At 38.3% G+C, this 12,664-nt stretch overlaps 1 protein-coding gene across 1 annotated transcript in view; it reads right to left on the reverse strand.

Annotated features, from left to right (window-relative positions):
* The window catches only part of IL1RAPL2 (interleukin 1 receptor accessory protein like 2), a 427,562-nt gene that overhangs the window by 57,224 nt on the left and 357,674 nt on the right, over positions 1-12,664 (reverse strand). The window contains exon 5 of the mRNA XM_081125734.1: positions 4,615-4,744. Within this exon, the coding sequence (XP_080981860.1) occupies positions 4,615-4,744 (130 nt within the window). The remainder of the gene's footprint in view (positions 1-4,614; positions 4,745-12,664) is intronic.

Below are 12,664 nucleotides of genomic sequence, written 5' to 3' on the forward strand. Positions count from 1 at the left end.
TCCCCCTTATTCATATGTTGAAACCTAATGTGAGGTTTTAGGAGGTGGGGCTTTTGGAAGGTGATTAGGTCATGAGAGTATAACACTACTGAATGGCATTAGTGCCCTTATAAAAGAGACTCTAGAAAGTTCTCTCCCCTCTTCCACACTGTGAGGACATGTGAGTGTATAGTGAGAAGACTGCCAACTCTGAACCAGAATGTTGTCCTTTTTCAGCCATTGAATCTGCTGGTGCCTTGATCTTAGACTTCTCAGTCTCTACAACCAGAACCATGAGAACTAAATGTGCTGTTTAAGCCACTTGGGTTATGGAATTTTTGATATAGCTACTTGAACAGACTAAGACACTATATTCACAATTTTTCAGTAAATCAAAAATTATTCTAAAAAATAAAACTTGTATTAAAAAGGAGCTAGAAAAGGAGCTAAAATGTTAAATGTATACTTGCTATATAATCCAGCATCTCCATGTCTAGTTATTTACCCAAGAAAAAAGGAAATATATGTATATACAAAGAGGAATACATGAATGTTCATAGTAGCTTATCTGTGCAAGCCAAAATTAATTTTAGAATTAAATAAAGAATAATAAACATTTATTTGAGCAAAAAGAACTATAGTCAGGGAGACACAGATTCAGACAGCAACTTAAATTGTGCTCCACCTAGACAAAGGGGCGGTTGCCTTTTGTAGTGAAAGTTCCCACCCAGGTTCTCAATTAGGTCCTTTTAATGTAAATGAGGTATCCAAATTGTGCATTTCTGATTGGATGGAGCAGGTCTCAGTCCTTGATAAAAGACAAAACCAGGGCTTCCCTTATAATATTTGACTCAGATAGCTTAAGTGAGCAGGGCTTAGTGTGGGAAACTGAGAATTCAATCTGAGGTTCTTATTGATATACAGAGAAAGTGAGAAACCCTTGTCAGCAAATGGCCACTAGGCTCTTATTATTTATAAAAATGGAGCCCTTGGTTGACCATGAGGAAGTCCATTTCAGCAGATGCATTCATTCTTGTGGTTCATAATAAATGTATCTTTCTTCTCACATTCATATTAACCCCCAAACTGGGAAAAAGCCAAATGACCATTAACAAGTGAATGGATAACCAAGCTGTCTATATCTATATATTGAAATACTACTCAGCATTATAAAAGAATGAACTATTGATACATATACCAAGATAGACGAATCTTAAAATAATTGTTAAGTGAAATAATGCGGACAAAAAAAGCATACAATGTGTATAATTTTATTTATATAAGTCTCTAGGAAATACAAATTGATTTATAGTGACAGAAAGATCAGTGTTATTTTGAAAGAAAGGCAGAAGGGAAGGGTTTCAAAAGGGCATCAGGAAACTTGTATGTGAGTGATATGTTCATTATCTTAATTATTGTGATAGTTTCACAGGTGTATACAGATATCAATCAGCATTTACAGACTGTACACTTTAAATTGTGTGCTGTTTAACATATGTCATTATACCCCAATAAAGCTGTTTATTTTGACAAATTTAGTTATTCATGTACAAGAATAAGCAGATAATTATCTTAGGCTCATCTAACTACTACCTTTGATCAGGAAACATAACTCTGAGCTTTTTGGTAGTGTAAATTTGCTACTATGTACCATTGTACCTACCACTTGCGTTTTGGGTACCAGTTTCATTCTCTGAAAAATGAAGATGGCCCCTAAAGTCTTTTACAGACAGATACATTGAGAATAATTCTCACTATGTATCTTCTAAAAATGGAGACAACCAAAATGTTCTTCAATAGAGGATTGAATAAAGAAAAAGTGGTGCATATATACTATGGAATATCACTCAGCCATTAGAAAAGATGAAATACTGCCATTTGCTACAACATGGATGGACTTTGAGAATATTGTGCTAAGTGAAATAAGTCAGTCAGAAAAAGCTAAGAACCATATGATTTCACTCATATGTGGGCTATAAAACTGAAACTCATAGACATAGGTGGTGGGAAGTAAAGGGTAAAGGCGGCTAAATATATGGTGACAGTAGATGATTTGACTTTGAGTGGTGGGCACACAATGTAATATACAGATGATGTATCATAGAAATATACACTTGAAACATATATGATCCTATTAACCAATGTCACACCAATAAATTTAATAAAATATAAAAGAAAAGAAATTCAGTTGCATTAATTTCATAAACCTTAACATGAAATTAGCTAATAAAGTGTTGCTAATTAGGAAACAAAGTTTAAATGGGGATTAATAGTTAAGAACTATTTGTAAGTACTATATTGATTCTTTTTTTCTGAACATCTGTTTTGTGCCAAGCAATAAATTAGAAGTTTTTTCAAACAGTTTTATTGAAATATATAATTTACATTCCATGCAATTCATCCATTTAAAATGTACGATTCTCTGCTTTTTAGTATATTCACAGATATGTACAACCATCACAACAGTCAATTTTGTAACATTTTCATTACTGAAAAAAAGCCCCAGGCTATTTAATGGGTATGGGATTTCTTTTTGAGGTGATGAAAATTATCTTGTAGTAGATAGTAGTGGTGGTTGCACAACATTGTGAATGTATTAAATGTCACTAAACTGTAGGCTTTTAAAGCGTGCATCTTATGCTATATTGTATCCACCACACCAAAAATAAAAATATACACTTTAAGTTTCTACCCACATCCCCCCATTTCACTGGCCCCAAGAAACCACTAATATACTTTCTGTATCTAGATATTTGCCTATTTTGGACATTTCATATAATATGTGATCTTTCATTACTGGCTTTTTTCACTGACAATGTATTCAAGGTTCATCCATGTCATAGTCTGTATTAGTGCTTCATTCATTCTTCTATGGCCAAATAATATTCCATTGTATAAATATAGCACATTTTATGTATCAGTTCATCAGTTGATGGATATTTAGGCTATTTCCACCTTCTATCTATTATGAATAATGTTTCTATGAACATTTGTGTACAAGTTTTTGTGGGAGTATACGTTTTGATTACTTTTACTAATATATTTAGGAGGGGAATTGTTTTTTGTGTTTTGTTTTTTTTTTTAATATATCTTTATTGATTTCAGAGAGAGGAAAGGAGAGGGAGAGAGAGAGATAGAAAAATCAATGATGAGAGAGTCACTGATCGAGCCCACAACCAGGGCATGTGCCCTGACCGGGAATTGAACCCCAATCGCCTGGATCCTAGGTTGAAGCTCAACCGCCGAGCCAGGCCTGGCCGGGCAGGAGGAGAATTGTTAATAACTCTATGTTTAACCATTTGAAGAACTGCCAGATTGCAATGGGGGATCAAACCTGCAACCTGGGTATGTGCATTGAGCAGGAATAAAACCCACCACCTTTTGGTGCATAGGATGATGCTATAACCAACTGAGCCACACCGGCCAGGGCCAGATTGTTATCCAAAGTGGCTGCATAAGTTTGCTCTCCCACCAGTAGATTATGAGGGTATCAATTTCTCCACATCCTCTCCCACCAGTAGATTATGAGGGCATCAATTTCTCCACTTGTTATAATCCTGGTGAGTATGAAGTGTTGTCACAGTATATGATTTGCATTTCCTTGATGACTAATTTTATTAGGCACCTTTTTATGTGCTTTCTTCCTAGAAACATGCTCACATAGTCAATATTTTGCATAGGCTCTCAGGGGTTCATCAACCCTCAATATTATGAACCCTTAGAATGGAATTATTGGATGGAAACATGAATAGAAACTGTCATGGTAGGTTTTATAAATTATATTTAACAATAGTAAATAATATAAAGTATACTTGCTCCTTTTATACTGCTATGTATTCGATAAAGAAGTGAAATAGTACACTTTTACACTAGTTGTACTGAAGTATTAGATTGGTTTCCACTACATGACTCAATGGGAGCGGAGGGAGAAGGGTCTCACTTCTTATTGGAATAAGAAATGTTCATTATATGTAACCATTTCTGAAATCAAAGGGCCACCCCACAGACTGAGGTAGAAAAATTGTTTATCCCCTCTTTGTACAAATGAGACTATATTATATAGAATTAGAAAAGCAATAAAACAGATGTCTTTATACCAGGGATGTATCTGTGTAATAGGAGAGTGAAAAGAAGTCCAGGGAGGCACTAATCTGAAAGATCAGTCAATTTTAGTGTGAGCAGTTGGTACTGGAAAAAATAAACACTATTCAACAAGAGTCAACAGTTATTTTGATGAGTACTAGCTTACTACTGCCACTGTAGCTTTACACCTATGACATATGAAAGTTGTCTGTTCTTAGGGAGAAAATGAACCTTTGCTAAGTGGTCTGAAGAGTCACCTACAAAGTTTGGATTTTTGCTGTTAGTGAAAGTTGTAACAGCCACCTAAGCTTTGGAAACTCAGAGGAATTTGCTTAGCTCAGCTACTTAGAACATGAGAAAACCTACTTATATTAGAGGCTTACACATTTTTATTTCTTAAGGCAGCCAGGCTCACTCTCTCCATCAGGCCAGCTTTTAGAAAATGAAATGATTTGGAATTGCAATTAAAATCCCTGGCAGAAATTATTCTAAGATGTTCCATTGCTCTACTGCAAAGACAGCAAAGAAAAAATATCAATTTAAGTTCTGTACCTTATTTCACCTTCTCTAATGTGACCAGCCAGTTCTTCAATAAATTTCTCCCCTTTCATCCAGTAGATCATTGGTCCAGACTCTCCACTAAATCCAAAGAATGCTTTGCAAGGAATGTTCAGAGGTTTACCTGAAAATGACAGAGAAAAATAAATGAGATGGGGGAAGATGGCGGTAGTGTGACAAGGAGTAGAGTGCCCTTACTCCCAGCCACAGATTGGATTTATCTACAAAATACTGCATAACCAGCTTGGAAAAAACAAAGGAATATACCTAAGTGGAAATATGGCAAGTAGGGAGCATTGAAGAAACATCATTGAGTCTGGTAAGGGGGGGCTCACAGAAAGAGGGAGTCCCCCCTGAAACCTGTGCTGGGCTCTGAGGCCCAAGGGGTAGAGGCTTTAAAGCTCCCTCCCCTTGGGAGTGTGGACTGGCATCCAAAAGCTGGGATCTCAAACCCCGAGCGGAGAAGGTAAGGAGAGCCCTGCGCAGAGGACAGAGGGACACAGAGGAACAGTGTGCCAGCGAGAAGGGGACCGCACCTTCCTAATGAAACAAAGCTTCTAACAGCAGCCACGACAGGCATTTTTCACACCGGGTGCTCACCATAGGAAAGGCTGTCCCACAGTGTGTAGCTCCTGAATAGAAAGGGGCTGGAGGACTGCACTGAGCAGCCACATACAGGGACCCTCTGCCTTCCTGTAAGGCACTGTGTAGAACCCCAGAAAGCATTTGAACTGTGTGGTGCTGGGAAGGGGAAGAGAGCCCTCCCACCACCAGAGATGAACTGGTGCTGCCTGTGGGGCAGATTGGTTCTCCAGATGCCTGAACTCCTGGAGGGGTGAATCTTGGATTTTGATTTGCCCTGAGGTGTGCCAAGATAGCACGCAAGGAACTGCCCCAGATTTACTGAGATCAACTGTCCAGGGGAGCTGTGGGTGGCTGACTCTGTGACCCCTCCTGCTTGGAGCTGAGGTGCAGGGGCAGAGGGACCTTGCAGGCAGATTCTCTGCTTGAGTGTTGCTTTGTGCATTTTTGAGTTTTTGATTGCTGAACAGGCATCCACTTTCCTGGCTTGCATTGGGGAGGCAGACTAGCAAAAGCTGGGATTTGTGTCTGCATTGTGGGGAGTTTGAAATTAGCACCCCCATGCAATTAGTCACCCAGATCTGGGAAAGAAGGGGTGGAGCATGCCTACCTCTCCTGCAGGCTAGGAGCACCACCCCCAATAGGAAAGGGGGTGGTTCAGCTCACTGAAGCCCCAGATATTCCCTGCAGGGCACACTCCTGATGGAGAAGGGAGAACAGATCACAGGAGGACATTACAAGAATAAGACACTGAGGAACTATTGTTTGGGAACTGGAGGAAAACTTAAAACCCCTGCTGGGGGCTGGGCAGGCAAAATGTGTGTTTTAAAAAAAAATTTACTTATTTTTATTCAAAATATCACAGATGTTCCTTTTTCTCCCCATTGCCTCATTCCACCCAGTCCCACCCCCTCCCCAGTCCCTCACCACACCATTGTCCGTGTACTTGGGTTATGCGTATATGTATATAAATTCTTTGGTTAATTTCTCCCCCTCCACCCACCTACCCCACTCTGTCCCTCTGAGATTCATCAGTCTGATACATGCTTCCATGTCACTGAATCATTTCTATTCATCAGTTTAAGTTCTTTAGATTCCACATATAAGTGATATCATGTGATGTTTGTCCTTCTCTGCCTGGCTTATTTTGCTTAGCACAATACTCTCCAAGTCTATCCATACTGTCTCAAAGAAACTGGAATGTTTTTTAATCAAACCCATTGAGCCCAGGCTGCTGAAACTTTCCAGACAGAAAAGGCAACAGACTGAATTCAATCTGAAACTGCAGCAGGCCATTGTATGGGGAAGTAGAATTGGAGGATAGGGTAGAAACAGAGGAGTTGGCTTCAAAGCAGAGACTAACTTCCCCATAGTGAGTGCCTGACCACAAAACTCTAATTAAAGGGAGAAATATCCTGAGCTACGCTACTCTTCCTTCACCCTAAAGACTCTTCAGAAGACTCTGGAGTAAGACCAGGCAACCACAAGGGAGAGGCAAAATAGGTGACAAGTGGAGGTGGTCCACGGAGAGCCTCAGATCAGCCAATTACCAAAGGACACCAGAGCCAAACCTAGAGAGCTCCTGACATTGGCTAACACACAAGTACCTCCCAGGAGACCTAAAATCAGCATACAAAACAGTGAGCCTCAGACAACATAAGCTGCCCAGATGAAACTCACTTGATTGACTTTTTTATCTCTCTCTCTTCTTGTTCCATTGACATAAGTGTTTTCTTCCCTTTTTTCTTTTTCTCCTTTCTGTCTTCCTGTCTTTTGGTTGTTTCTCTTTGTCTCTTTATTGTATTTTTATTTTTTCATTTTCAAGTAATTTCCTATTCCTATGCTCTACCATTAATTTTTTGCAAGCCCTTCTTTCTGAATCCTTGCTCTGCCCCTTTTATCTCCCAGTGGCTTCTCTATTTTTTACTTTTTATTTTAGTTTATTATTATTATTATTATTATTTATTTTTGATACTATTAGCAATAATATCCTTTTCTCTATTTTTTTTCTCTCTTCTTTTTTTTTGCTTTACCACTTGTATTCTCACTTCACTCTCCTGATTCTACTTTCACATGGGATGTTTTCATTGTGATTGTCAGGATATTTTGTAAGATACTGACTGTTTCCTGGCAGTTTGGTCATGTATTGTCTTGCTTTGCCAGCACCTGTACAACAGCTTGCACATCATGGTTGGGGTTGACACACACAGTTAGCCAACCTGAGAGGATAGTCCTCCCAAGAATGGGTCAAAAACAATATAGACCCAATCACAATAGGAAAGCCCAAATAAATCACAAAAGGGACACCTACAAAAGGGACATGCCTAGAGCAAATAGCTCAGAAGTATAAGCAAAACATACCTCTGGGCTCCACTGGATGTACACTACAAAATCCCACCCCACAAGACTGGGAGATAGCAAATATATCTAATATACAGATACAAACACTAAGAGCCACCAAAATGGGGAGACAAAGAAACAACCCACAAACTGAAGAAAAGGAAAAAATGTCAGAAAAAGACCTTGATGAGATGGAGTTAAGCAAGTTATCAGAAATAGATTTCAGAGTAATGGTTATAAACAGGTTCAAGGAAATTAATGAGAACAACAAGACACTTAATGGAAAGGTTGAGGAACTTAGTAAAAACATGAAAAAAGAGATAAATATCATAAATAAGAATCAGGCAGAAATGAAGAATACTATATCTGATACCAAGAATATGCTGGAAGGAATTAAAAGCAGGCTCAATGAAGCAGAGGATAGAATAAGTGACTTAGAAGATAAGATGGAAAAAAAGCAATCAGAGCAGCAAAAAGGAAAAACACTTTAAAAGCATGAAGACAGTCTAAGAGAGCTTTGGGACAACATGAAGTGAAACAATATTCACATCCTAGGGATACAGAGGGGGAGGAAATTAGTAAGGGATAGAGAACATGGTGGAAGAAATAATAACAGAAAACTTTCTTATGCTGGGGAGGGAGGAAGCCACATACATTCAGGAGGCACAGAGGCTTCCAAACAAGAGGGACCAAAGAGACCCACTCCTAGACACATCATAATAAAAATTGCAAATGTTAAAAAGAAAGAGAGAATATTAAGGGCTGCAAGAGAGAGACAGGCAGTGACCTACAAGGGAACCCTCATCAGGCTAACAGCAGATTTCTCAACAGAAACTTTGCAGGCCAGAGGGAGTGGCATGAAGTCCTCAAAGTAATGAAAAGTAAGAACATGCAACCAAGATTGCTTTATCCAGCAAGGCTGTCATTTAAAATTGAAGGTGAAATAAAGAGCTTCCCAGACAAAAGAAGGCTAAAGGAGTTCAGTACCACTAAACCAGCACAGCAAGAAATGCTAAAAGGACTGCTTTAAGAAAAACTAAGAAAATAATACCATTTACCAGTGAAAACAAAAAAGTAAGATATATAGGAATAAACTTAACCAAGGATGTAAAAGACTTGTACTGGGAAAAGCACAGGGCACTGAAAACAGAAGTAGAGGAATATATAAACAAGTGGAAAAATATACCATGTTCCTGGATTGGAACAATTAATATTATGAAAGTGTCCATACTACCCAAAGCAATCTATAGATTCAAGGCAATCCCATTAAAATACCAACAGAACTAGAACATATATTCCAGCAGAGCTAGAACATATATTCCAAAAATTTATATGAAACCAAAAAAAGACCCCGAAAAAAAAGCCACAGCCATCCTGAGAAAGAACAGTGTGGGAGGGATCACTTTATCGGATATTAAACTATACCAGAAAGCCACTGTAATCAAAACAGCCTGGTATTGGTACAACACCAGGCATATAGATCAATGGAAGAGAATGGAGACCCAGAAATAGACCAATGCCATTATGGTCAGTTAATATTTGAAAAAGGAGGCAAGAGCATACAATGGAGTAAAGACAGTCTCTTCAATAAATGGTGCTGGGAAAATTGGACAGCTACATGCATAAAAATGAAACTAGACCACCAACTTACACTATACACAAAAATAAACTCAAAATGGTAAAAGACTTAAATATAAGTCACAAAACTATAAAAATACTGGATGAAAACATAGGCAGTAAAGACATCTCATGTAGTGGACTTTTCACTGATACATCTCCTAGGGCAAGAGAAACTAAAGAAAAAATAGACAAATGGGACTACGTTAAACTAAAAAGCTTCTGCACAGCAAAAGAAATCAGCCTCAAACTATAAAGGAAACCCATGGTATGGGAGAACATATTTGCCAAGGATGTATCTGATAAAGGGCTAATTTCCAAAGTGTACAAAGAACTCATGCAACTCAGCAAGAGGAAGATAAAAAATCCAATTAAAAAATGGGCAAAGGACCTGAATAGACATTTCTCCAAAGAGGACATACAGATGGCCAAGAGACATATGAACAAATGTTCAAAGTCACTAATCATCAGAAAGATGCAAATTAAAACCACAATGAGTTAAATGAGTTATAACTTCATACCTATCAGAATGGCTACCATTAGCAAATCAACAAATGACATGTGCTGGCAAGGATATGGAGAAGGAACCCTGGTTCACTGCTGGTGGGAATGCAGACTGGTGTAGCCAATATCGAAAACTGTATGGAGGTTCCTCCAAAAATTATAAATGGAACTGCCTTTTAACCTAGTGATCCTACTTCTGGGAATTTATCCTAAGAATCCTGAAGCAGTAATCAGAAAGAATATATACACCACTATGTTCACAGTAGTGCAATTTACAATAGCTAAGACCTGGAAACAGCCCAAGTGCCCATCAGTAGATGAGTTGATAAAAAAGCTTAGGTCATTTATACCATGGAATACTATGCAGCTTTAAAGAAGAATCTCAAACTGTTTGGGACAGTGTGGATGGACCTGGAGACTATTATGCTAAGCAAAATAAGCCAGGCAGAGAAAGACAAAGCATCACACAATTTCACTTATTTGTGGAATTTAAAGAACTTAATAAATTGATGAACAGAATAGATTCAGTGACAATGGAGGCATGGATCAGACTGACGAATCTCAGAGGGAAGGAAGGGGGTGGGGGGAGAGATTAACCAAAGAATTTATACACATATATGCATAATCCGAGGACACAGACAATGTGTGGTGAGGGACTGAGTAGGGGGTTGGGGTGGGGTGGAAAGCGTCAATGGGAAGAAAAGGGGACATCTGTAATAATTTGAACAACAACAACAAAAAGAGTGCCTGGCCGGCGTGGCTCAGCAGATGAGCATGGACCTAGGATCCAGGAGATCACGGTTCTATTCCCGGTCGGGCACATGCGGGTTGCAGGCTCGATCTGTGCTGGGGTCCTGCAGGAGGGAGCCAATCAGTGACTCTCTCTCATTGATGTTTCTATCTCCCTCTCTCCCTCTCCCTTCCTCTCTCTGAAATCAATAAAGACATATTTTTTTTTTGAAAAAAGGAATGAGCAACTGTCTCCTGGTTATTGCTGAGAGACAGAAAAAAATCCTTTTAACATCCAAAAGAAAACTCAGAGGTGACCCATTTTCAATTCTTCTTCCAATCATCTTATCACTGTACATGAGGAAAAATTTAAATGTCAAAAGAGTTTCTCAGAAATTTTATAATTCAAGATTTATCAAAAGTGAGAAAGTTGCTTGGCCAGGCGTGGCTCAGCGGTTGAGCATCAACCTAGGATCCAGGCAATCGGGGTTTGATTTCCAGTCAGGGCACATGCCTGGGATGTGGGCTCAACCCCCAGTTGGGGGTGTGCAGGAGACAGCTGATCAATGATTCTCTCATCATTGATGTTTCTCTCTCTCTCTCTCTCTCTCTCTCTCTCTCTCTCTCTCTCTCTCCTTTCCTCTCTCTGAAATTAAAAAAAAAAAAAGTGAGAAAGTTAAAAAACTCAGTTTTAAAAATTGCTTATTTTTACTGCTGCCCCCCTTGGATCTAATATAAAAGAATCAAATGGAAGGAATCCCCTTTTATTTTTATTTTCTAAAGGTATTAATTACTCTTTTTATGGAATTGCTTTAGAAGTTAACATTAACACAAAGTATAAGTTAATTTTTGATTGGTGAGAAAATGTATAATAGACTATCTACTATTATTAAGATTGCATAGGGAAAATTGTTTTTTATAACTGTCTAGTCTAAAAAATGGATAATACAAACCAAAGAGAGAATTTTTTAATTACAGAAACTTCTATAAAAACTACATGCAGGGAAATCTCAGCCTAACCATATCTTCTATATTCTCTGTGTCACCCACAGTGTTTAAATAATTGAAGACAATACCTAAGCACTTTTTTATTATTCATCTTTGTTATTATAGCTAAACACTTTTTAAATTGCAAATTTATTATCAAACATATAAGCAATTATTTTTTTTCTGGCATTATTTTTATTTTCTTCTTGCACAGTAGATTAGTAAGAGAAGAATGGTACAGAGAGCACAATCTTGACATTTCAGGCAAAGGAATTCCCCAATTCATAAATTGTAACATAGCATGTGATTTTCTCTATAACATGCAATTTTTGTCTTGATTGGAGCACTAGATAAAGCAATTTCAAAAATATTTTTCCCTTGTAGAGTATATAGTGGCCTTGTTCCCATAATTACTCTGAGCTGTGGGCATTTTTTCCATTCTATTGGGTGGTTTTTGTTTTTTTAAATATATTTTTATCGATTTCAGAGAGAGGAAAGGAGAAGGAGAGAGAGAGAGATAGAAACTTCAATGATGAGAGTCATTGATCGACTGCCTCCTGCACGCCCCCAACTGGGGGTCGAGCCCACAACCTGGGCATGTGCCCTGACCGGGAATCGAACCGCGATCACCTGGATCCTAGGTTGACGCTTAACTGCTGAGGCACGCCCTGCCGGTCTCTATTCTTAAATTGATCCAAAACTTCCATGTTCTAGGAATCATTACTTTTTCTGGGACCCTTTCTGTTTTATCACTATAAGGAGGAGATAGCTTTCTTTGAAGACCATTTTCACAAAGAAACAATTTTAATGGGAGTTAGGGTCTACATAAGACAAAGTGGAAATTAAGGAAACCTCATAGATATGTGAACACTGTTGAGAAGCTGGACTTAACCATAGCAAGTGACTTGTTGCCAAAGATTGGTCATACAGTGATAATTTATATCTCAGAAAAATGGCATGTTGTTGTGATCATTTAATTATTGTCAAAACCTTTGATGCCACTAGTCTGTTGTATATGTCTAACACAAAACTGAAGCAAGGTTATTCATTGTTGTTTTGAGCATGTGCTCTGTGATATAAACTTGTGTAAAAATGAAAGGCAACCTTATAGAGTGGAAAGTGCACTGGACTAAGAGAAGTCTCCTAGTTTTAGACCTATTGAGAAAAAAATAGACTATCTGGCCCTGAGCAGATTACCTAACCATTTATAATCTGATCTCTCATATATGTAATGACAGGGTCTTTTCTATGCATTACTGTAGCTTACCATTTCCATGAAATTGAA

Source organism: Miniopterus schreibersii, assembly GCF_964146895.1.
Source record: "Miniopterus schreibersii genome assembly, chromosome: X".
NCBI lineage: Eukaryota > Metazoa > Chordata > Mammalia > Chiroptera > Miniopteridae > Miniopterus > Miniopterus schreibersii.